The sequence below is a fragment of the Eptesicus fuscus genome, chromosome 25 (genome assembly GCF_027574615.1).
Source record: "Eptesicus fuscus isolate TK198812 chromosome 25, DD_ASM_mEF_20220401, whole genome shotgun sequence".
Lineage (NCBI taxonomy): Eukaryota > Metazoa > Chordata > Mammalia > Chiroptera > Vespertilionidae > Eptesicus > Eptesicus fuscus.
The window spans coordinates 10,165,772-10,190,864 of record NC_072497.1 but is presented as its reverse complement, the minus strand read 5'-3'; the positions used below and the strand labels follow the sequence as shown (position 1 = coordinate 10,190,864).

Sequence of the window (25,093 nt, the reverse complement as noted above, 5' to 3'; positions counted from 1 at the left end):
GAAGCGGTCCCTGAGTACTGATGCAGGGACATCGTGTTTCTGTGGTCGCGGCCCACACTGCGCCGTTCCGGCAGACAGGGCTGTTCTCAGCTTACAAGGGGCACACCTGTCTCGGAGCCCCGCACCGCTGTGTCTGAGGCCTGCCTCCCGCCACCTCGCTGCGGTTGCTCCCCGCCCCCTTTTACAGTGTCGTCCCTCTCCTCCCCCAGGCCCAGGGCCCCTCTACACCCTGGCTCATGCCCGCCCTGTCAGGGAAAGTGCTGTCTCCTCTTGCGTTCCCTGTCACCCTGACACAGCCAGTCTCCATCTCCTCACTTCCCACCCTCTCCCCCTTCCCTCCCTTTGGTGACGTCCACGTTGCCAGCTTCCAGCTTCCGTGGGCACTGCCCGGTCCTCCTTTTGGCGCAGTCTGCACTGTGCCCCTTCCTTCTTTTTTTTAAGATATATTTTTATTGATTTCAGAAAGGAAGGGAGAGGGAGAGATAGAAATATCAATGAGTGAGAATCATGGATGGGCTGCCTCCTGCACGCCCCCCACTGGGGATCGAGCCCGCAACCTGGGCATGTGCCCTGAGTGGAATAGAACCTGAGACCCTTCAGGCCGCAGGCCGACGCTCTATCCACTGAGCCACACTGGCTAGGGCTGCCCCTTCCTTCTCGAAGTGCTTGTCCCGTTGGCGTCCAAGGTACCGCACCTGCAGCCTAACCGCTCCACCCCTCGTCCTTTGCAGTCTCGTCCTTGCAGCATTTACAGCTCAGTCTTATTTTCCTCGCTGTCCGCTTTTTCCTGAGCGATCTCACCCCCACCATGGCTTTGATTCGTAAGCATTGTTTGGGGAGTGATGGTCATGCATTTTAATTCCCTAAGATGGGCATCTTGCTCTTGCTGGTTTGGCTCAGTGGATAGAGCGTCGGCCTGCAGACTGAAGGGTCCCAGGTTCGATTCCGGTCAAGGGCATGTACCTTGGTTGCGGGCACATACCCAGTGGGGAGTGTGCAGGAGGCAGCTGATGGATGTTTCTCTCTCACCGATGTTTCTAACTCTCTATCCCTCTCCCTTCCTCTCTGTAAAAATCAGTAAAATATATTTAAAAAAGAGATGGGCATCTTCATGGTTTGCATTTCCAACCCTAAGGACACTCATTGGTCCATTTGGTTGTCTCGCCTCCACCTGCTCCACAAAGCTTCCCTTCCATCCCTTCAACTGCGGGAGCACCTTTCACTGACACCGGGGGCACTCCTGCCTCCTTCACGGACCTCCTCACCGACCCGCCACATGCGTGTCCAGCTCCCTTAGACCGTGGGCCTGGGGAGTAGTGACAGTCACAGCGGCTTGTTCCCCGGAGCCCGGCCTGTTGGCTCAGCCCCCCTGTGTTTGCTCAGTCTGGTCGAATGGGCAGTTTCTGCTGTGGCCATGACCGCTCTCTCTCTTTGGGCTGATAATACTCAGGCTTCAAAAACAATGGGTGTATCCAGAATAGAGGAAAATGAATAGAGGAAAAGAATAAGGGAGCCCAGGGGAAGGGATCCATGCTTTTTTTTTTCTTTCTTAAAATATATTTTTATTGATTTCTAAGAGGAAGTGAGAAACATCAATGATGAGAGAGAATCATGGATTGGCTGCCTCCTGCACACCCCCTACTGGGGATCAAGCCCGTAAACCAGACATGTGTCCTGATGGGGAATCCAACTGGGACCTCCTGGTTCATAGGCTGACACTCAACCATTGAGCAATGGACATGTTAGCCAGGTTGTAGGCAGGGGCGACTGGAAATGGTTTCTCTTGACCTGCCGAGTGACATTCTGCCCGCATCCAGGTACATGAGTGTTCAACAGGCTTGTTTGGCACTTGGCGTCAGGTGGTGGCTTGGCTGAAAGAAGGGAAAACACTGCGTCTATGCTGAAAGGGAAGACACTGTATTTGTCTTTTTGCCGGAGGCGGACAGGGGAGGGGAAGGGAGAGGAGGGGAAGCTTCCCTTATGCAGCCAGGCCTGTGCCACCAGCTTTGAGCCGCCAGAAGCAAAACTGCAGATGCACTTTGAAGTAATCCAGAACCCGCTGCCAGGAAACAAGGAAGCGTGCCACACAAGCTGTGCCAACACTTGGCTCGTGCCCATGCTCGGCTCTGCCTCTTCTCTGCCTTGGGAGGTGCGAGCACACGGCCCACCTGTGTTCTCGGCACCCAGGCTGCTGAGGGGCAGAGGCAGCGGGGCGGCAGCTGGCTTCCAGGTAAACAGGCCTGCTTATCGGTCAGCCTTCTGTGGCGGGCCTGTCTCCCTGAGTGGTGGCTGGTTTATGTCAACCCTCCCAACTAGGGTTTCATCTCAACTCATAACCCTTTTCAGGAGCACGTGGGGTTACGGTTTGCCAATCTGGAAGCAGAAGTCTGACAGTCACTTCAGATGGTAGAGATCTTTTATTGCTTTAGGCAGGGCAGCAGTTACTGGTTGGGGTCTGGGCCACAGCCCCCCCTGTGTCCAAGAGAAGACGGCCTCACTCCTGGGCACGCGGGTCTCCAGTCAGAAGTAGGCGCCACGCGAGGAGGCAGCGCTGTCCCTTCCTGCTGAGCATCGCCAACAGCCCCCTGCAGGGCGCTCCGAGGGGGTGCTTTCTGCAGGTCTCGAGGTGGGCCTGACGGCCAGGTTCAGGTTCAGGTTCAGGTGCAGGTTCATCCCGTCAGAGCCTGCGAGCCTTCTTGGGGCGGCAGCCGTTGTGCGGGATGGGGGTGTTGTCCGTGATGGAGATCACTTCCAGGCCCCCCATGGTCAGGCCCTGGATGGCAGACTGGGAGGCAGAGACAGGAGGACGGCTTGGTGCCGGAAGTGATGGCCTAGTGGGTCCAGGCAGGACCCGGACAGCGAGAAGGGGCGTGGGAGGTGGGGGTGGGGTGGGGGGAGTGGAGAGGTTCCCTGGCTTTGATACCTCCTCACAAAGGTCTCCCAACCAAGCCCCTGACCAGGTGTTCAGTGCTGCCCACTGTGTCACACCTGTCGCTCCCACCTGCGTGCGCTCTACCACCTCCGTCCACAGGCTGCCTGTGACCGCACACTCAGGCTCACACTTGGGCAGCTTTAGGAACCAAGTTGTTTCCTCTGCCTGGAATGTCCCTCACCTGGACAATGCCAGAATTGTCACCTCTTTGGGGGGCTTTCCTGATCATCCCCCATGGGCTCCCAGCCCCCGGGGCACAAGCTTTACCAGTGCACCCACTCGTCTGTACTGAGAGTCCCATCGGTGATGGTCCCCAGGGACCACCTTTCTGTCCCCGGGCCTGGCACCCAACGAATGTCTGCGGAACTCAGCTAAGTGGCCTGGGCTTGCTTTCGGCTCAGTAGATTGTAACAACAGGAAGCCAAGCCCTCATGGAAACCCACTACAAGGCCCTTCCACTCGCCCACCCTGCTCTCCAGCCCCATCTGTCTACAGAAGCAAGTGCACTCACTCGTGTGGACAATCACTGCCACTTACCAAGCGCCCCGGCCCCAGGCCCTTCACCACCACGCGGATGTGGGTCACGCCCTTCGCTGTGGCTTTCTGGAGAGGAGCAACAAGTGGTTAGAGGCCAGCGGGAGCTGCTACACCCACGTCTCTAGCTCCTGTCCCTGGGGCCACAGGGTAAGAGCTCCAGGGAGAAGGCACCCCCAAATGTAAACAGGGGAAGACAGCAAGGACACAGGACCGATGGCCTGGGTGCGGGCAGATAGCACTCAAGTCACAGACTGCGCGTCAGCCGGGACCGCCTTTCGCCCAGACAGCACTGCCACCTAGTGGAGTTCCTAACCATCGCTCCGATGGGCCTCAGGAGGGTGGACGCAGAATCTCAGACCTCCAGGAGCCCCGGACCTGCAGGCAGAGCTTCAATACCCACTAAGCCAGTGTCCTCTTTCCATTCTACACCTTTAGTGAAAGTTACACTTTTCTTCACTGACTACAAAGGCATCGTGATGGGAAGCCCGGGAAACACGCAGAGGTCACCGAACCCACCCCGCAGACGCCACTGTTAACACTGACATGTGTCATTCCAGGGTCTGACCTGCCCCTTGGTGGACATGAGCACACGCTGAGGATCGTTAATGCAGAGCAGCCAGTGGCCTGGGGCACTGAGCGGTGTGCAGGCCAGGGTTTTCCTTCAGGAAATACCCGTGTTTAGGCAGAAGCGTGTGACCCTCGGGAGGCCTGTGCCGCAAGCTTTGGTCCCAGACCACACCAGGGACCTGAGCTAACGCGACTGCGTGGCCCTGAGCAAGTCGTAGTCTGTATGTGAACGGGCTCAAAACACGGACAGTGCCGGCGTCTCTGAAGACTCAGATAATGAGGGTCCGGCGTCTGCAGTACTAGCATAGTGATGGCCACAAACACGCCAGAGGCGGCACACTGCCAGTCTGCGTCCAGAGAGGTCTGCCACGTGCACGCTCAGACGCGTCCTGCGTGAGGGTTTCACCACACCACGTCTTCCCAGGGACTACCACCACCCGTCCCCACCCCCCACACTTACCGCTGCGCAAGCGATGCCTGCTGTCTGTGCCGCGATGCCCGTGCCCTTCTTGGCGTTCTTGAACCCCTCGGTGCCGCAGGAGGTGCGGGCAAGGGGCTGGTTGGCGGCAGAGACGACCTGGATCTGGGTGCTAGGAGAGCAGGGGAGGCACAGAAGGGAAGGGGACTATTCAGGGACTTTAGAGAGCGCTGGGCTGTGTCCTCACAAGCCCGAGTGAGAAAGCAAAAGTCAGCTGCTTTTCCTCTGAACTTAGCCAGGAAATTGCTGTTTGAACTCTTATAGGAGGCGCCGGGGAGGGTCAGAGTCCATCCCTTAAGCCACACTGAAAACTGACAGGTCGTGTAAGCTAGAGAGCTCTGTTAGGGACCGAATGTTTGTGTCCCCCAAATGCACGTTGAATTCCCAGCCCCGAATAGCATGGTGTTTGGAGGTGGGGCCTTTAGGAGGTGATTAGGTCGTGCGGTGGCGCCCTCATGAATGGGATTAGTGCCCTTATGCGAGGGGCTCCAGAGCGCTCCCTGGCCCCTCCCACCGTGTGAGGGCACAAGGAGAAGCCGGCCCTCACCGGAACCCACCGTGCTGGCACGCTGACCTTGGACCCGTTTGTGGGAAAGCAAATCTCAGCAATAGGATATGCCCAACCCAGCTGACATTTTCATGAGATCTGAGTGAGCATCATAAAGAGGAGGGGCCTGGGGGACACGTGCACGGGCCTGAGGGACACCTTGCCCGCCCTGTGGAGGGGAGAGGAACCCCCCCAGACCTGCCCAGGTGCCCCTGCCCACTCACTTGTTGTAGGAGGCCTTAATGTGTGCGATGGGGATCTCCTCAAATTTCTTCCCCGCCCACCTCAGGGGGCTCTCCTGGCCGGGAACTGGCGGGTAAATGCTGCAATGAGAACATTTAATGGAAAGTTGTCCTTATATTTTTTAAAGTCAAAGAAATCCATCCCAGAGTTGAAAATGACCCAGCAGTACGGACAAACTCAACGAAAACAGCAGCCCCCGACCTGCCCCTGAGGTGGCTGCCCGGCATCCCCTTTCCGTCCTGGTGCTGCCGCCCCGTCTGAGCGCCTCTGACTAGGCACAGGGCGCTGCTCTCTGCGAGAAGAGAAGAGAGACAGCCCATCCTCCCACCCGTCTTGTCCCTTCTAGTGCAACCAGATCAGTGCTTTCAATCCTTTGTAGGATCCGCTTTCTGCAACTTAAAAATACAGTTAAACCGCTATCATTTCGTCATCTGCAGATGGCATTTGACTCTATAAAAAAAGGGCTACAAAACTTTAATAACACTTATTATTACTATAAAAAAACCCAGTATCCCTTAGAATAGAGGTCAGCAGGCTTTTTCTGTAAAGGGCCAGGGAGTAAATATTCTAGGCTTTGCTGGCCATGAGTTTTTGTAGCGCAAAAACGGCTGGCTGTAGACAACAGTAAATCAATGTGCATCGCTGTCCCAATAAAACTTTATTGCAACTGGCCCGATCTGGCCCATGGAATGTAGTTTGCAACCCCTACCCTAGACCAATGGCTGGCTCTCTGAACAGCAGAAGCACCTGTTACTGTGACGGGTAGGCCTGGGAATCTTATCTCTACGACGCCCCAGGCCAATCCCAGGTGAGGCCAGGGCTGAGAACACTGGCCCAGACACTGCAATGAGTTCACGATCTTTTGCGATCTCAGCCCAGCCTGTTCTCTGGCTATCCTAGGTCAGCACTCTGCCTTTTCAGATGGAGAAACTGAGGCAGGAACAGGAACACAGGGTTGGCTGGGAACGGGTCAGAGCTTTGCTTATCATGCTGTGCTCTCTTTTATTCACACACACGCAGCTGTCATTTAGCCCTTGAGATGTGAGTACACCCGCTGTTGTCCCCTGCCTACACATGCACATCAGGTCTGTGTCTGTACCCGCTCCCGTCATGAAATTCAACAGATTTAGGTTTAGAAAATACACGCTTATCTGAGCACAGTCCTCCCCTCAGCCCTACCTACTTTCCTAGCGATATTTTTAAAAAACAACACAGCACAGTGATACAAGAGTTACAAGTGTATTCTTTCCTGCTAGGCCTGATCTTAAGACATGATTGAGCACCTCAGCAGGTTCCTGGCTTATCAGCCTACACACACAGATGAGGCCGAGATGACATTCATGTTTAAAACATCACCGCTTCCCAATGGATAGTTTCCCCCATGGACGTGGGAGTGAAGACAATTAAGCCGACTGAAGTCTGAATGGACCAGTGCAATGCCTTATGCCAGTGGTCGGCAAACTCATTAGCCAACAGAGCCAAATATCAACGGTACAATGATTGAAATTTCTTTGGAGAGCCAAATTTTTTAAACTTAAACTTCTTCTAACGCCACTTCTTCAAAATAGACTCGCCCAGGCTGTGGTATTTTGTGGAAGAGCCACACTCAAGGGGCCAAAGAGCCGCATGTGGCTCACGAGCCGCGGTTTGCCGACCACGGCCATATGCAGAAAGACAGGTTTGTGAACCAGCAAGGACTTGGAACTCGAGCCATTGAAGTGAAGGCATGGATAAGCTCGGCCTTGAACCCTCCCAGGACCAGTGCGCAAATGAACCAGTGGTTCACGGCACAGAAGCAGGAACGGGCTGCCGCCTCTTCACAGCCATCCTCAGACCATGGCCACCTAGACCAGGGCCAGCACATATGGCATCGCTTCTGCACGGCTGCGGACGGACATCAGCCGCCTTTCCCCGCTGAGGGTCCGCGAGGAGGGCCGATTCCTGCTGCTGTCCCTCAGGCATGAGAACTTGCTGGTCCCTGGGCCAGTCCAGCCCCAGGGGCCTTGACACATGAGGCAGACGCTGGAATCTTCTCTGGGTACACTGCAGCTCTGCACCCCAGAGGCGGAGGCCCTGCCTCAGCGTCTTCCACCTATTTTCTACCTGCGGCTATAGGCACTTTAGAAACGGAGATACGTGTAGAAAAATGCAGTGATCCGAGCTCATGGCCCACTACTCCTGTCATATGTTTTCAGTAAGAGCCTCCCAACCCCTGGCTTCTGTTACTTGACTTCCCTTTCTCCAGTGATCCTGTGTCCTCCATCCTACCCTGGCTACTTACTCCCGTGGGAACTAGCCCTGTCATTACCCTACCTGCAACCCCATCACAACCTGGGTTCCTAGCATCACATGCTGGCCGCCACCTCCTGGCGCACCCACTGGCTCTCTCCACTGGGAACTCTTCAATCCCACTCATCCTACCAGCTTTTCCCTTTCCCTTACACCCCTGATGCTTTCCGTTCTGCCCTGACCTCAAGTAAATTATATGGCCAGTCATTAATCACCCCTTGCACACACCCTCAATCCTCACCCCTCACCCCTACCCACTTCCTGGCACTCTCCTGGCAAACCCCTACCCCTGGTTAAAGCCATCTCTCCAGCCACTCTGAGTCTGCGTGCACAGTTGGCTGGAAAAAAATAGGACAGCAATGCTATATCATGTTTCTTCGCCTCAGCACTACTGACATTTTGAATAATTCATTGTTGTGGGGGGGCTGCCCTGGGTACCGTGGCCTCTACCCACTACCTAATGTCCCCCAAGTTGTGACAATCAAAAATGTCTGCAGACATGGCTAAACGTCCCCTTGGAGGCACATGGCCCAGGTTGAGAGCCATTCTTTATTTTAATGGCTTCTAAAGTCAAGTGGGCCCTCAGCACTGCTTGGCAATCACACAGCACATCCCCCTCAATTGTCCCTCCGGTCTCCCAGATGACTGTTTCATACCTTCTTTTGTCTCCTCAAACCTGCTTCCTCACTGACGGCTGATGGCCTTCAGGGAGAAATAGAAGCAATCAGAGTTCCCTCCAGCTCCCACTACCAAACATCTGTGCCCGCGAGCTTTGCATTCTCTCCTGTTTTGATGCTTCGCTTGTGTGTGCGCCTCTCAAGGACATCTCTCCGGCAGTGTTCCGCCCCGGCTTCGCTCTTTCCCCTCCGCTGCATCACGCCCATCAGCAAGAGGCTGCCTCCCCGCAAACGAAAAGCAAACAAAGACCTCTCGCTCCCCAAGCCTCCTTGAGCTACTGCCATTTCTGTGACCCCTACAGCAGATCCCCCTTAAAGAACTGACTGTGCCTGCTGTTCCTTCCCGTCTTCTATGCTCCTTGAACCCACTCCAATCAGACTTCAGCCCCCATCACCCCACCAAAAATGCTGTGCTCAAGGTCACCGACCAACTTACAAAGTTAAATGCAAGGAGCAAGTCGGTCTTCAGCCTAGCAACCTGTCGTTTCAGCAGCATTTGACATAACTGACCTTTGCACTTGAACCACATTAAAAAAAAATCTCTCCAGGTTTTTCCCCCACTACCTCTCTCTCTTTATATTTTTATTGATTTTAGAGAGGAAGGGAGAAGGAGAGAGATGGAAACACCAATGATGAGATCATTGATCGGCTGCCTCCATTACCTCTCTTCTGTCTCTCTTGCCGATTCTTCCTCATCTGCCAAATCTCTAAATGTCAAAGGGCTCCAGGGTTCAGTCCTTGGACTTCTCTTCCTCTCTTGATGATCTTGTAGTCTCATCATCATCTCTGGCGCATGTGCCACATGCATGTGTGGCCCAGATCTGTCCCCCGAACTCCATGTCTAATAGCCAACATCGTATCTCCACATGGATGTTAATTAAGCATCTCCAACTTAGCCACCCAATCCCAAGCTCCTGTAGTATTCCCCATCTTAACAACTCCATCTTCCCAGTTGTCTAGGCCCCAAATTTGAGAGTTCCTCCATTCCTCTCCTTTTTTTCAGACCTTACATTAATAAATCACATTGGTTCTACTTTCTAAATCTATCAGTCCCACCATTCATACAACCTCCACAGCTGTCATTCTGGTCCAAGCCACCATCATCTCTTGCCTGGATTATTTCAATGGTCTTCTAACTGCTTAGAAGACTTTTTGCTTCCCTACGGTTCAATGTCAACACAACAGCCAAAGGGATTCTTTAAAAAATGTAAGCATGATTGCGTCAACCCAGTGGTCGGCAAACTGCGGCTCGCGAGCCACATGCGGCTCTTTGGCCCCTTGAGTGTGGCTCTTCCACAAAATACCACAGCCTGGGCAAGTCTATGTTGAAGAAGTGGCGTTAGAAGAAGTTTAAGTTTAAAAAACTTGGCTCTCCAAAGAAATTTCAATCGTTGTGCTGTTGATATTTGGCTCTGTGGACTAATGAGTTTGCCGACCACTGTGTTAACCCTCTTCACAACTCTCCAGTGGCTTCCCATCTCATCAGAGTAAAAACTTAAGTCCGGACGATGACCTCATGTAGCCCTGCTGGTCTCTCTGCTTCCACCTCCTATTTTCACTCCTCCCTCCATGTTGGCCTTACTGCTTATAAACACTGGAGACACTCCTGCCGTCTGTCATACGCCCATGTTTTACTTGTTTTATATTTGCTGTCCCCTATCCCCTATAATTTAAGTTCTGTGGGGACAGGGATTTCTGTGTGTTTGGTCACCAATGTGTCCCTAACACCTTGAACAGTGTCTGGCAATGTTGAATGACCAGAACAGAATCCTGACTTAGAGCCCTCCCACTGTCTACAGTGGGGACAGTGCAGAAGCCCCAATTACAGACAATACCCTTGGCATTCTGATTCCTTCTTGTCTTGCTGACCTCATCTGCCATCACACACACACACACCTGAATATCCCATGTTCTTTCACACCACTTGCCTTTACACACATGCCCTGTTAGCTTTGCCTGAAACAACCCCTTTCATCTTGTCCAGCTGAACTCCCATTCGGTGCAGGTGTCAGCTCCACACTTCCTTCTCTGCAGTCTCACCCGATACACTCAGGAGCTAGACACGCATTCCTTCACACTTCCCCGCAGTCAGCTCTTACCTCAGTCTGTCACTCATCAGATTCTGGTGAAGATGTTTGCAGGTTTGTCCTCCCTACTGTGGGGAGGAGCGGTGTTTTGTATTTGTATGGGTGCGTGGCACAGAGTAGGTTCTCAGTAAATGTTCGTTAAATGGATGTGAAGTACACCTAGCACACGGAGGTGGTGGCAGTGGTGGGAAGCAAGATGCCAGTCCCTAGAGCTGAGCCCGAGATCTCCCTCGATCTTAGACCAACTCTGAAAAGTGTAGAATAATCAACACCATAATGTAGCTCTCTCTCTCTTCCCATTTTGTGTCTGCTTAGTCTGTGCGACCTGCGCTCCCTCTCAGAGGCGGAGAGAGCTGATCTGACTGTGCGCCTCTGACATCCACTCACTCATTCATTCATCACATGCTCACCAAGCATCCACTTTGTGCTAAGTCTCATCTCCTTTGATCCTCACAATCTCTGTCGGCACTTTATCCATTTGTAGTCGAGAAAACGGAGGCTTAGAGGTTCATTTTCATAAAGTGGCACAGATGGCAAGTGACAGAGCTGGGAATTCACTGGTTCCCAGGCTCTGGAGGGTGGTGCTGGTCTCGGGAGGGCTGGACCGAAGCGGCCCTCACCTGAAACTGCTGTTGCTCGGAGCCGGGGTCGCCGCCGGAGCCGGAGCCGGAGCCGGAGCCGGGGCCGCCGTCTTCTTCTCCACCTTCTGCTTGGCCGCCGCGTCCTGCAGCTGCTGGGCGCCCGTGTGGATGGTGGCGGCCGGCACCCGGGCCACTATCCTGCGGGGACCGACAGCTCGCTGAGGTCCCCAGGCCTGCCGCCCACCGGAGTCCCCATGACTCACGGGACGAGGGCAGGAGCGTACCCTGGAGGTGGCCGTGGGTTCGGAGGGGCGATCACTCTTACCTGCTCGTGGGTGGCCAAGCCCACGACCACAGGAGCCGAGACCCCGCGTTCTTTACCGCCTGCATGACTTGAATTGACCCCAACGAGTTCCCTTCCGCGGCGCCAGCACCATGAGCGCCCGTGGGGGGGGGAGCCCCGAGGGAAAGTCACCTGATTCCCCTTCGCCGGGCCCGTTAAAGTCTCTTATCCCGGTTTATGTGCTTCAAAATAACAATCGGTGTGGTTTTCAGCTGGGGATTTCTTCTCTTTCCCCTAAATTCTAACAGGAGCCCTTCGCCCCCCCCTCCGCATAGAAATGGTTCATCCTGGTCCTCCCGGACGCGCCGTCCCCGCGCTGCCTTGTGGGAACACGGGATTGGCCGGGCCGCGGCCGCGGTGCATCGCGGGAGAGCAGGGATGGCGGCGCCTGGAGCGCGCGCGCTGCTAAGGCTGGCGAGGGGCTGGCGGCGCCCGCTGTGGGCCGGCGGCTCGGGTTCTCGTGGCCTGACCCTGGCGGCCGCCCCCTCGAGCGGCGGGTCCCCATGGCGTCTGTGGGGTGCGCTGTGCCTGCAGCGGCCACCGGTGGTCTCCAAGGCGCTGACCCCTTTGCAGGAGGAGATGGCGGCTCTGCTACAGCAGGTAGATTTGAGGCGCGGGTCGGGGCCTCGGGGTGCCTTCAGGGAACCAATAGAGGCGCGCGGGCTCGGGTTCGATCCCGACTCGGGCACCCCTGAGTCTGTGTGACCTTGGGCCAGTTCCCTCACCGCTGGGAACTTCAGTGCACTTAACCCGCAAAAATGGCACCTACCCTTTGTGGTTGGTTTGGTGCCGAGTAGGCGCTCAGTAAAAGGTAGTTGGTTTTCCTCGGCCTTCTTTGTTGTCTCCTTAGGCAGCTCTTTGGAGACACTTCTTTTGGTTTGCGCTCAGCACACGACGGAAGCGGTGGTGAACAGGACGGACTCGGTCGCTATCAGAGTGGGCAGTTTGGAGGGGAGACAGTCTTTCTTTGGGATGTTTTTTCAGGAGAAAGTCTCAGTGAGGCGTGTTAGGGACGGCAGCGGCCCATCCGCGAGATGCCCGTGAGAGAGCCAGCCGTTTTCCTCCCAGGACTGTTGGTGTGAGAGGCAAGTGAGGAGCCGTGGGCAGAAGCTGGGTGTAGAGGCGGCGAGGGTCCCCAGTGCCCACAGGTGGCGACCGAGGAGCGGCATGTGTCTCTAGAACCAGAAATGGTTCAGTGATGGCGAACCTCTGACACGCGTGTCAGCACTAAATATTTAGTTTTGGTTTATTAAATACAATTATATATAACAATTATACATTTATGTCATTTAAACTATAAATATCGCGAAATAATGTTTTTTCCTCAAAGTGACACACTACCCGAGTTATGCTCAGTTTTTTGGCGAAGTTTGACACACCAGGCTCAAAAGGTTGCCCATCACTGCGAGAGCTAAAGCTTCCCTGCAGTGCTTTGTACTCAGCGTATTCCTTTCCTCTCCAAGTGTCTCATTAACCACAGAGAAGCACGGAGCACTTACTGTGCACAGACACAGCGCTTCATGCTGGTGGGGAGGGCCAGTCAGGAACCAGATGATCAATCACACGACTGAATACTAGGTGTATCGGTTAGTAATGCAGATTGACTATTAACGGGTTGAAAATGCGGATTGAGTCTCAACCGGTTAAGAATTCGGATTTTGTAATCAAAGAAAACACGATGATTTCAAGAGAAACATCAAAAGTGCTTTATTCAAAGTAATGCCCATCGCTAGCTACGCATTTCCCCCGTCTTTCAGGTAAGTTGTGGATACCGTCCCAATAGAACTTGGTTGGAGGCAGACCATTCAGAGACCCAATTTTCCACTTCTTCGTACGTTTTGAAGTGCTGCTCAGGAAGTTCGTGTGCCATCCATCAGAACAAGTGGTCATCTGAAGGAGCAAGGTCTGGTGAATACGGCGGGTGGGTTAATACTTCCCAGGCAGGATCTTTTAACGTGTCTTGAACTGGTGTTGAAGTGTGTGATGGTGCGTCATCATGAAGCAAAATTACTTTGCCGTGTCTTCTGGCCCATTCTGGTCATGGTTGAAATTGATTATTTGTTGTCGGTAGCGATCAGTATTAAAGATTTCACCTGGTTTTAGACGCTCATAATACACCACACCTTCCTGATCCCTCCAAACGCAGAGCATTGTCTTCTTTCCGAAGCGATTTGGCCTTGCAGTCGATGTTGATGGTTGACCTGCATCAACCCATGATTTTGTGCATTTTGGATTCTCAAAATAAATCCGCTTTCCATCGCCAGTCACAATTCAATGCAAAAAAGACTTTCTTTCAGTTGATGTGGCACCCGTTTTCCTTCCTTTAAAATCTTTCCCATTGCTCGTAAACGGTCGGAAATTGTTTGCTGAGCAACGTTTAATCTTTCTGCAAGTTGTTTTAGAGTTTGACACGCATCTTCATCCAATAATGCTTGTAATTGTTGGTCTTCAAACTTTTTCGGTTGACCTGGACGTTCTTTGTCTTTCACATAGAAATCATCACTTTTAAAGCATTTACACCAGCGTTCACAAGGATCTTGGGATGGAGCATGTTCACCATAAGCTTCCCGAAGTATATGATACCTTTCAGCAGCACTTTTCTTCAAAATAATGAATTAAAACTTCCAGCAAATGCTCTTTTTTTGGGCACGAAATTCGACATTTTTAAGCATAAAAATATCTACGTTGTTAACACCTTCAGCAAATTTGACATAGAAAGTTTTGAAGATTCTTATCAATACAACAAAATAGCATACATATCAAATGGAATATACTGTATATCAACATGTGTAATTCTATCTATTGGAAAAAACCTGCATTATTAACCGGTACACCTAGTAATCGCAGAGGCAGGGAAGTGTTGGGAAGGAAAATGCACAGTGCTGTAAGAGAGTTTAACAGGGTCGCCTAATTTTAATCTTATGAGAGGTGTCAAGGCATCTCCAAGAAAGTGGTATTTAAACTGAGATTGGAAGGAGGAGTAGGAAATCTTCCCAGAGGGAAACTAGGTAGAAAGAGCGGCGTCTGTAAACTCCATGGGCCAGGGAAGTCCCTGGTGAGTGAGGTTCCCATCAAAGACTGACATGACTTGCCATCTTTTTTTTTTTAAATGTATTGTTATTGATTTCAGAGAGGGAGAGAGAGAAAAACATCAGTGATGAGAGAGAACCATGGATCAGCTGCCTCCTACACACCCCACACTGGGGATCGAGCCCACAACCGGAGCATGTGCCCTGACCAGGAATTGAACCGTGACCTCCAGGTTCATAGGTCAACGCTCAACCACTGAGCCACGCTGCCCAGGCTGTTGTTCACCATCTTGCCCTCCAATCACATTATCACATTTTAGCAAATGTAACTCAAGCCCACAGTGCTTTCTCTGTCCGCCCCCCCTTCCCCCGCCCCTCCCCGTGGTGTTTTGATTGTATGTCTGGTTGTGTTGGGTGGTAAACTTCTGTGAAGTGTGCTGTAACTCTGTTTTATTTTGCCTCTTTTAATTTCCCCAGATCGAGATAGAGAGAAGCCGGTATTCAGACCACGAGCTTCGTGCTTTGGATGAAGCCCAGCGCCTGGCAAAGAGGAAAGCTGACCTCGACGATGAAGATGAACAGAATATATTGCTGGTACAGGATTTGGAAGAAATGTGGGAGCAGAAATTCCTGCAGTTCAAACCTGGAGCTCGCATAACAGGTGTGTGGTCTTTTTCAGGAGAAAAGGGAAAGAGGAGTAGAGAAAGAGTATTCTGGTTCCCAAACCAAAGACAATGGCTTAACCCTGCTCAGTGTTTTAAGTAACAAATAATTGCAAATGACAAATCATCCGTCTTTCAGGTGGGAGAAAAATAATTTTGCCCCCGGTTCCTCACATCTGCCCCTAATATAATTTTTTAAGGCCTATAGTATTTTTGAATAGGAGATAAGGACGTTGGGATAGCCTTCTTTCTCAGTTAAACTTTAGAAATGTTTTCTAAATTTATCTCCTAGTTTGGACTGAGAGGGGGGGAAATTAAGCCTTTTCCAGTAGCTCCCTGTGCTTTATCGGAAATGCCTCTAAAGCACGGGGTGAGTTCTATCCTGTTTCACAGAGGAATGCCACAGAGAAAGGGGCCGGTGAGGTCAGAAACAGTGGCCACACCAGTGAAGCAGGGTTTGAATTAGTGTGGGTATTGCCTCTTTTTCAGAAGCTGAAAGGACTTCATGGTTTGCTCTCTAAAGGAGAAGTTCAGCTTTTGGGTTCCTCCTCTTATATCTTAGTTTCCTCAAGATTGTGAGGCTTGCCGAAACCGGTTTGGCTCAGTGGATAGAGCGTCGGCCTGAGGACTGAAGGGTCCTGGGTTCGATTCCGGTCAAGGGCATGTACCTTGGTTGCGGGCACATCCCCAGTGGGGGGTGTGCAGGAAGGAGCTGATCAATGTTTCTCTCTCATCGATGTTTCTAGCTCTCTATCCCTCTCCCTTCCTCTCTGTGAAAAATCAATAAAATATATTTAAAAAAAAAAGATTGTGAGGCTTTACCTTGGACGAGGCCAGAGTTAGAGAGATGGGTCAGGGTTGTAATTTAATTAGAGTAGTCCCCCTTATCCTCAGGGGAATACATTTCAAGACCCCCCCCCCCCCCCCAGTGGGTGCCTGAAACTGGATAGTACCAAATCCTGTTTATACTGTGTTTTTCCCTATACATATACACCTGTGGTAAAGTTTAACTTATAAATTTGGCACAGTAAGAGATTAACAACAGCTAGTAATAAATTAGAATAATTATAGCAATATACTGTAATAGAAGTTGTGAATGTGGTGTGTCTTTCTCAAAATACCTTGTTGTGTGTACTCACCCTTTCACGTATAGGAAGCACTTTATGGCTTCTCTTTGGCATGTCTGAATGGCTAGCATTACTGCTCTTGCACTTTGGGGCCACGATTAAGTAAAATAGGGGTTATTGGAACACAAGCTCTGTGACAGTCGTTTGATAACTGAAATGGCTGAGTGACTGCCCGGCCAGGAGTGTATACAGCCTGGAGACGCTGGATAAAGGATGGTTCCTATCCCTGGAGGGAGGGAGCAAGATGGCACCCAATTTCATCATGCTGTTCAGAATGTGGTGCAATATAAAGCTTTTGGCTAGTTTATTTCTGGAATTTTCCATTTATGATCTGATTGCGAGTGACTGAAACGGCAGAAAGCACAACCACAGATGGAGAGGGACTCTTAAGTTTTGTTGAGAGCAAGCGTTGTGGCTCTACCTTAAATGAAGACTGTAAAGCTCTAATCTCCTTGGTTCTGGCAGATCACATGATCTCGTCTCCTCTGACCCCCATTTCTTCGCAGATGCCGATGAAAAGAACGACCGGACCTCACTGCACCGGAAGCTAGACAGGAACCTTGTTCTGTTGGTCAAAGAGAAGTTTGGAGACCAGGACGTTTGGGTGCTGCCCCAGGCAGAGTGGCAGCCGGGGGAGACCCTCCGAGCAACAGCTGAGCGAACCCTGGCCACGCTGGCAGGTGAGTTCTTGCCGCCCTCTAAACCCCGTGAGGTGCCCTGTGGACTCAGCCAGAGGAGTTAAAGGCTGACTGAGGACGGTTTAAAGGTAAGGATATTCCGTAGATGAGGTGAGAGTGTGTCTGTCCCACTGAGATTTTTAAACTTAGTACATTGATTCTTGAACAACATGGGTTTGAACTGTGCAGGTTCACGTATATACTGGTTTTCTTGAATAAGTATGTATAATACTGTAAATGTATTGTTTTCTTAAAAACGTTTTCTCTAGTCTACTTTATTGTAAAAATAGGGTATATAATCCACACACATATGGAATATGTGCTAATTGTTATTGGTAAGGCTTCTTGTCAACGGTTGGCTTTTATAATTAAATTTTGGAGGATTCAAAGTTATATGTGGACTTGTGGCTGCCTGGGGGGGTGGGTACCACTTTGTTCAAGGATCAACTGTACAATCAGCGTTGTTGTTCCTACCATTCTCTCCGCTTGCTTCTCTTCCTATCCTTGCTCTTTGGCACCGCCACTTACCTTTTCACCCAACTAGAAGCCTCAGAGTTATCCTTGAGCGCATTCCGACGGCCATCAACTCCTGAGTCCTACCTGGTCCGCTCTAAGTATCCTTATTCCCACAGCTTGGGCTTTGATACCTTGACTTCTCCCCAGGGTTTCTCAGCCTTGCACTGTTGGTGTTTGGGGCCAGAGTATTCTTTGTGGGCACTGTTATGTGCCCTGTGGCATGTTTAGCAGCATCTGTGGCCTGTACCCATTCCCACCCACACCCCCTGTAGTCTGACAACCAAAACCATGTAGACGTTGCCAGGTAATAGCCGGGGAGCGAAATCACGGTGCGTGAGAACCGCTGCACTGGACGGGTGAAGTCGATTCCGAATGCGTTCCCCCTTTGTGTCACACCCTTCCGTGCTGCCGGAATGAGCTTGCTCAAACACAGATCCCTGTGGCTTCTTCCCTAGAATCGTTACATGGTTTCCCATAGAAGTTGGGACATTCAAGCATGGCCTGCAAATCCTTTCTGTGCTGATCGCGAGCTCGTCAGTCTTCCGTCTCGCCTCATTAATGTGTAGGCTAAGTTCTAACCTAGCAAACCTTTTGCTTTGCATTCCTTGAAGAATGTGGTCTTTCATGCACCTCTGCTTTGACGCATGCTGGTCCCCGATTGGCTGCTTTTACTCCGGGTCTGACTGCTCAGCTTTTAAGTCTCAGCTCGTTCGTTAAACATACTGTGGTGGAAGTTTGTCCAGGCCTCCGGGTAGGGAGAGCTGCGCCTCCCTGAGGGCTCCGTAGCACTGCGTGTGCCTTACTCAGTGTGATAGCAAACACTCGGCCTTCCATTTGCTGGCCTGTCCAGGCAGTGGGGTCACCGTGATGACATCATAGGACATTGCTCCTGCTCCCTGGGAGCTTCTGTGCTGGTGGAGGATATGCTCTTTCACTTATCCCATTGCCCTGTGGTTGTTATAACACGTTTCCCTCCCCAGCCAGAGTTCTGACCCCCTTGAAGGTACGTGCCGTATCTATTCCTCTCCATCCTCCAGCTTTCAGCAGAGTATCGGGCCCGAGGAGGTATCTCCTGAGTGTTTTTGAGAAAGTGGATTTGGCAGGATCAGTGCACAACCACTTTACGGGCCCTGCCTCCATCTTAAGGACCCTTTCCCTCGAGGGGCCTGTGTGGCCTGCAGGAGAGGGAGCACGCAGATGGGGGGGGGGGGGGCTTTGCTGTGCCCAGTGGTCCTGCAGAATGAGCCTAACATTTGCAGTTTTCAGGGGTGGTGTAAAGAAGTGCCTGCTTGCCGAGGCCTCACCAACATGAAATGGTCCCTTTTAATTTTTGCCTATCCGGTCCGTAAAAATGATTGCTTTCGGATTGGCATTTTCCTAATTGCTGGTGAGATTGACCATCCTTTCATGTTGATTGGCTGTTTGTATTTCGTCTTCCATGAAGTACCTATTCAGATTCTTTGCTCATGTTTGTAAAGAACTGTTTCTTTTTTATTTTCTTGATTTGATTACTTTTTAATCCATTTTCCCCAGGTTATAGAAATTAAGTGGAAATTTCAGAAAGATACAAAGAAACATACCGATATAATCTCACCACTCACAGATACCCACTATTGACTATTTTGTATATAGTGTTGTTGTTTTTTAATATGGAGAATGTCAGTTCATTGAAGATGGTGAAAAATTTATCAAACAGTGTCTAGTAAACGTATCACAGGGTAAGAAGTAGTTTTCCCTTCTCAGAGGCAACCACCATCAGCAGTTTGGGTATGTTTTTAGAATTGCACATATGGTATCTGTTTCTTTTACCCACACAGAGCATATTTATACAGTTACATACTTTTTTTCTCCTCTTATATAGAGCCTTTAGTTGTCTGTATCAGTACACGAAGACATAGCTCGCACTTTAACACCAGCGTGCTATTTCATATGTGCATGTACTGCCATTTGTTTAACCCGTCTGTTGCTTTTACAAATAAAGGGGCAGTGAACATCCTTGTACACTCATCTTTGCTCACACGGGCAAGCAGAGTTGCTAGATCACAGGGACTGTATAAGTAAAATTGATACCTTGCCAAACAGAGCAATCATACTCATTTACATCCATTGCCGAGGACCCATGTTTTCTTAACCTCGACAAGCAGCGTACCGCTCAGTGTTTGAACTTTAGTAATAGTAGGTTGTTGTTTTAATTTCTGTTTACTAATAAGATTGAGCCTACTTTAATGAGTTTGATACTGACTTTCATGTGAACTTCCGGTTCATATGCTTTGTTCATTTTTCTTTTAAATTTTTTTTTTTTTCCTCATTGATTTCTAAATACTTCTTATACCTTAAGGTATTTCTCTTTGAATGTGTTGAAATATTTTTTTCTAGTTTGTCGTTTTGTCTTTGACTTTTTTATGGTGTTTTTTTCTTGAGGAAAGGCTTAATTTTTATGTAAATGTCTTTTTGAATTTTTGAATTTTGTGTTTTGTTCAGACCTTCCTCTCTTAAAAATGATGCAGAAAATAAAGTACTCTTATGGTCTCTTTTTTTTTAAATTAAAAATTAAAAAATATGGCAACATTCAGAAAATATTATTAAATATACATGAAACCATCAAAAATGAATAAAATTCTAATGAAAAATTTAAGTCTCTGTTGTTAAATCATTTGTCTGTGCGGTATCAGTTTTGACATGAGGGCCGAGATCCAGCTTTATTTTTCTTGTTTAGCTCGCCCGTTCTCCACATGCCTTTCAGTAACCCATCATTTCCCCATCCTTTGAAATACCGGGATGGGGTTATTAAGCCCTTTGTTAAACATTGCAGCACTTACCTACCTACCTTTGTCTTTTAACTTTGGTTATGGTGTGTTCACCCTGCAGAAGTCAAATCAGGTCCTCATGCTTTCCGTGAGACATTCCTTGAAAAGGCTGAGTTTTGCTTTCCAGATACCAAGTGACTTGGTCCTTCATTGGCAGACGGTGACGGGGCCGAGCCTAGAAGCTCAGCGCCGCGACTCCGGCAGTGGCATTGGAGCTGCATTGCTGGCTTCCGTGTGAAAGCAGAAGCTTGGCACACGGGTGGACCCAGTGAATCGGCTCCTCAGGAATGACCGCGGGGATTCCTCACTCCCCGGGATTTCTCTTCCTCTTACCTTGGCCCGAATCAGCAGGTGGGTGTGTCCTCATCTTGCAATTCTGTTTTTCCCCCTCCCTCAGAACACAGCATGGAAGCCAAGTTCCTGGGAAATGCACCCTGTGGCCACTACAAGTTCAAGTTCCCCCAGGCAGTGCGGACAGAAAGCAGCCTCGGGGCCAAAGTGTTCTTCTTCAAAGCACTGCTCCTAACGGGAGACTTTTCCCAGGCCAAGAAGAAGGGCCGGCACGTGTGGGTCAGCAAGGACGAGCTGGGGGACTATTTGCAACCCAAGTACCTGGCCCAGGTGAGGAGGTTCCTGTTGGACCTCTGATGGACTCGGCGCCTGTGGACGATGCTCGGACAAGTCTGCAGCTGGGGCCTCAAGGACGTTTTGTGGTTGCCCCATCTTTGCAGGGAATCTCAGGAAGCAAACAGTTCTGAGAAATAAATGAATTTATCATTGTGTGGTCTTGGCTGGTGTGTCCTTGGAGGAGGACTGGCTTCTCTCCCTGTGCATAGAGGGCCAGCTCCGAGGGTGCCTTTCCCTTTTCGCTCCAAGCTGGTGATTGGGTGTCACATTGCTGTAGTGAGTCAGCTGGCTTCCTGGGCCAGGGACAAAACAAGGAAATGAATCCAAAAGCCTTGTGTGCTGTGACAGCTTCTAGGCATGGGTGTGTGTGTGTGTGGACAAAATCTGTGTAGTTTTCTTTCTTTTAACCATTTCCCCTTTTGTTATTTCCTCCTTTTCTACTTGATAGATGGAAGTATCGGTTTAGCCTAGGGAATAATTCATTCTCTTTTCTGTTTCTTTTGTTTTATTCATTCTCTATTTTTTTAAAATATATTTTTATTGATTTCAGAGAGGAAGGGAGAGGGAGAGAGAGAGATAGAAACATCAGTGATGAGAGAGAATCATTGATCGGCTGCCTCCTGCACACCCCCTACTGGGGATCAAGCCCACAACCTGGGCATGTGTCCTTGACCGGAATCGAACCCGGGACACTTCAGTCCACAGGCCGATGCTCTATCCACTGAGCCAAACCGGCGAGGGCTATTTTTTATTTTAATTTTTTTTTATTGATTTCAGAGAGGAAAGGGAGAGAGAGAGAGAGAGAAACATCAGTGATGAGAGAGAATCATTGACCAGCTGCCTCCTGCACGTGCGCCGCCCCCCCACCCCCCGCAATGGGGATGGAGCCGGCAACTTGGGCATGTGCCTGACTGGGAAACCCTGAACTCCTGGTTCATAGGTCAACGCTCAACCACTGAGCTACACCAGCCGGGCCTGAATTGGCTTCTTTCCTCATGAGTACTGAACTTGGGAGTCAGAAAGCCTGGGTTTGAATTTATGACCTTCAGCAGGTTACAGCTACTCTCACTGTTAGCAACAGTGGTGTGACCCTGAGTGCTAGACCCATACCTCAACACACATTTCCATTCAAACCAGCGGGCCGGCATCACACCGTATCTCTGTGTGAAAGGTGAGAACATACTCGGAGAGATGCATTAACTTGCTTAGGGTAACTCGCAAGTAGCGGGGCCAAAATGGACTCCCATCTGTGTGCAAAGCGAGTTCTTCGCCGTCCCTCTCCTCTGGAAGACATGAGACTCAGAGGATGGGGCATTTATGGGAAGGTGCTTAGCACTGGGCACGGCTTGTTAGACACGCTCAGCAAGTGCTTCCTCCTTCCAGGGGCTTTAGACTCCTCCATTCTGGATTCAGCTGTGTCATCTTTAGCTCTTCCATCTCCCATTCTTTCCTTTTCCAGGCTTTATGTTAACTAGGAGTTTCTGTCTGACTTGTCTGATAAGGGACATGGGTAATTTGGACATTAGCGTGTTCATTCCACGGCCAATCTCAAAATGCGTGGGTGGCTGGCCAGTCCCATCATCACAGCCAGCGGGTTGGGCACGTCGGCTCCGCCCCACCCTGGGCCAGGAAATCCAGAGCCACTGTTAGCACCAGCTTATGGGGCACTAAGGCCAGAGTAGACCCACTGACCCATTCTATTACACCAGCAGGGGAGAGAGAAACAGCGGAAAGGTTGCCAACCCAGTCACTAAGAGCGCTAAGCTGCAGGCATGCCCAGCGAGATGACGCCCGTGTGCCAGGAACCTTAGGGCGGCCCCGTCCCCCCGCCCTTCTCTGCTTCATTCCCGGGAAGCCTGGATCGGAGCCAGTCATCGCGGCTGTCAGTCACCTTCCACGTGCCTTGGGAAGTTCAACACCACAGGAAGCGAAGGAGGAAACTGCTCTGCCCCCTGCTCCCAGGGGCGGGGTCCAGAGCAGGGGTGGCTGGAAAGGTGCAGGGCTAGGCCCAGCCAGCCAGCGCTACTGCAGCTGAGGGCCGCCCTGGGCGGTCCCCTGTGAGTCCGGGGTGGGGACAGCCAGGAACAGGGGCATGTGTGTACCTGGTATGTATGCACACACGCGCACCTTCGCCACTGCCCCAAGTCATCCTCAAGTGGGCCAGAGAAGCCGGCGGCAGGTTTGTTGAGGGTTTGGCAGTGCGTGAACACCACTGATTCCTGAAAACCTGGCTGCCCAGCCCCCAGGTCGCTGCTGAGCAGCTGAGAAGGGACTGAGGTGGGAGGGAGAGACCTCCAGGTTCTCCATTTGAAAAATAGCCCCAATGCTATTAGGGAAGACAAAATGGGGAACACCCTGAGAACGGGGTTCGGGAGGGCACCTCCAGGCTAGGGAGCCTTGGGGTTTTCAGGGCTCAGGACACCCCAGACTAAGAAGCCAGGAGGAGGTGGAGGGGGTTAGGCAGGGCTCCAGGGCTGGTGGGCTGGGCTCATATGCACGAGCGCCACAAGGTGGCAGGATTTGCCTGACAACCAGGCCCCTCGCAGCCTCGCCGCCCCTGGCCTGAGGTCCCTGCCTTGGAGGAGAGCCCCCAGTGCCCTGCTCTGTGGGCCGGAGGGGCAGCCCGAAGCTGACGTGTAGCCAGCCAGGACAGCTGGGGGGCCGTCCCCTTACTCCGCCTCACGCGATTCCCAACTCAGCCCTGTGTGGAGGCTTCCTCTTGCCACATGCTGATCAGGGAGGTGGAGGGACTCTGGATTTAGACTCACGGGTTTGGACTCAGCTATGTGACACTAAAGCCGCCCACTGCCCCCTGCTGTCTGGATGATCACCTTCGAAGCATAGGGTTTGCACCCCTGGAAAGGCCTGAGCTGGAGCACTTTGGGAGAACATGAAGAGGATTTGGAGGAGACAGCAATGAGATAGAAGAGATGGATGTTACTGAATTTGGAGACGGGAATGATGAGAGACGGAGTCCTCAAGTGTGTATCTTACACAGGGCATGCCGGCCAGTCTCCTGTCAGTGACGGGCAGTAGCTTGAAATGCAGTAGGACGAACCCTGGGAAATGGCCACATGGGAAGAATTCTTTGACATTTAGGCCTATTCAGCATTAAAGTGAAGTTCTAAAACATTGCAGTTACCATTCAATAAGAATTTGTGGGAAAATGGTGATCAAAATACTCCTGGCCAGTTTGCTCAGTGGTTAGAGTGTCATCCCTCGGACTGAAGGCTCGGGGATTCCTGGTCAAGGACATGCACCTGGGTTGCAGGTTCAATCCCCGGCTTCAGTCTGGCGCATTCAGGAAGCAACCCATCGATGTATCTCTCATATCGATGTTTCTCTCTCCCCGCCTCCCTCCTTCCTTTCCACTCCCTCTCAAGAGCAATGGAAAAAATAACCTCAGGTAAGAATAAAAAAAAAAAAAAGATAATAAATACTCCTGCCAATATCTTCATGATGGCGGGGCAAGAAACAGACCCACCAATTAGCAAAGGCGAACTATGCCGTAGGGACATGTGCTGGGCACCCAACCCGGGCAGGGGGTCAGGGAGGGCTGGTCAGGGCTGAGCTGAGGCCTGAGGAATAGGGGAGTGAGCCGGGGGAGGAGCATGTGCCCCCGAGGCCTGAAGGAAGTTCTGTGGGGCTGGAGTGTACTGCCTGTGGGAATTTCACAGTGTTTTAAGGTTTTTAAAACACGTATATATGTGTGTGTTTATTGATTATTGATTTTAGAGAGAAAGGGAGAGAGAATCATCTGTTGGCTGCCTCCTGCAGGGATGGAGCCCACAACCCGGGCATGTGCCCTGACCGGGAATCAAACCGGCAACCTTTTGGTGCACTGGATGGTGCTCAACCAACTGAGCCACACCGGCCAGGGCAGTTCTGAGTTCGTCATTGTCCAAGACAGCCTAAGAGTTGTTTTCTTTGAGAGCAAGACAGTGAGTTCTGTGGTCTCTGGTTACAGTGGAGCCCCATCTTGCGTGCAGCCCTGGCTTGGTAGTGCAGTTGGTTAGAGCATCGTCCCCATACACCAAAATTGTGGATTCCATCCCCGGTTAGGGCACATACAGTGAATGCATAAGTAAGTAGAACAATCTCTTTCCCAATTTTTTTTTTGAGGGGGAGGCAATCAAAATTTTTGGTCGTCTTGTCTTGACAAAAATAAATAAGTTGAACAAGTCAATGTTTTTTTTCCTCTCCTTTCCTCTCTAAAAATCAATAAAAATTATAAAATACAATAGAAGCCCATGCGGAAGTCACAGATCACGTTCACAGTTACCGTTGCGCTGTCTCTTAGAATCTAACATGGCCGGTTTCCTCCAGGGATGGGACCAACCCTGGGGTATTGGGTTGAGCACAAGATT

At 51.0% G+C, this 25,093-nt stretch overlaps 2 protein-coding genes across 3 annotated transcripts; one reads left to right on the top strand and one right to left on the bottom strand.

Moving 5' to 3' along the window:
- Positions 1-2,398: 2,398 nt before the first annotated feature.
- MRPS11 (mitochondrial ribosomal protein S11) lies at positions 2,399-11,556 on the bottom strand. Of its 2 annotated transcripts, XM_008158945.3 has the most exons (6): positions 11,264-11,553; positions 10,978-11,136; positions 5,286-5,384; positions 4,497-4,626; positions 3,470-3,535; positions 2,399-2,785 (listed from the first exon to the last, which is right to left on the bottom strand). In XM_008158945.3, exons 1-6 carry the CDS (start codon positions 11,326-11,328, stop codon positions 2,678-2,680), a joined length of 627 nt encoding a protein of 208 aa, XP_008157167.2. In that variant the 5' UTR covers positions 11,329-11,553; the 3' UTR covers positions 2,399-2,677. The 2 variants fall into 2 exon arrangements, with proteins under 2 accessions (XP_008157167.2, XP_027991551.2); XM_028135750.2 differs by lacking the exon at positions 3,470-3,535 and having other exon boundaries at positions 11,264-11,556.
- Positions 11,557-11,632: 76 nt separating this feature from the next.
- On the top strand, positions 11,633-20,879 carry MRPL46 (mitochondrial ribosomal protein L46). Its single transcript, XM_008158938.3, has 4 exons — positions 11,633-11,881; positions 14,788-14,971; positions 16,606-16,779; positions 20,497-20,879. The coding sequence occupies exons 1-4, from the start codon at positions 11,660-11,662 to the stop codon at positions 20,745-20,747; spliced, it is 831 nt and encodes a 276-aa protein (XP_008157160.2). The 5' UTR covers positions 11,633-11,659; the 3' UTR covers positions 20,748-20,879.
- Positions 20,880-25,093: the final 4,214 nt, after the last annotated feature.

Excerpts from the sequence above, each read along its gene's own strand:
- MRPS11 (XM_008158945.3), bottom strand. The coding sequence starts at position 11,328 with ATGCAGGCGGTAAAGAACGCGGGGTCTCGGCTCCTGTGGTCGTGGGCT. Across the intron at positions 11,137-11,263 it reads GCTTGGCCACCCACGAGCAG|GATAGTGGCCCGGGTGCCGG; the intron begins GTAAGAGTGATC and ends CGGTCCCCGCAG. Across the intron at positions 2,786-3,469 it reads GCCTGGGGCCGGGGCGCTTG|TCTGCCATCCAGGGCCTGAC; the intron begins GTAAGTGGCAGT and ends TCTGCCTCCCAG.
- MRPL46 (XM_008158938.3), top strand. The coding sequence starts at position 11,660 with ATGGCGGCGCCTGGAGCGCGCGCGCTGCTAAGGCTGGCGAGGGGCTGG. Across the intron at positions 14,972-16,605 it reads ACCTGGAGCTCGCATAACAG|ATGCCGATGAAAAGAACGAC; the intron begins GTGTGTGGTCTT and ends ATTTCTTCGCAG. Across the intron at positions 16,780-20,496 it reads AACCCTGGCCACGCTGGCAG|AACACAGCATGGAAGCCAAG; the intron begins GTGAGTTCTTGC and ends CCCCTCCCTCAG.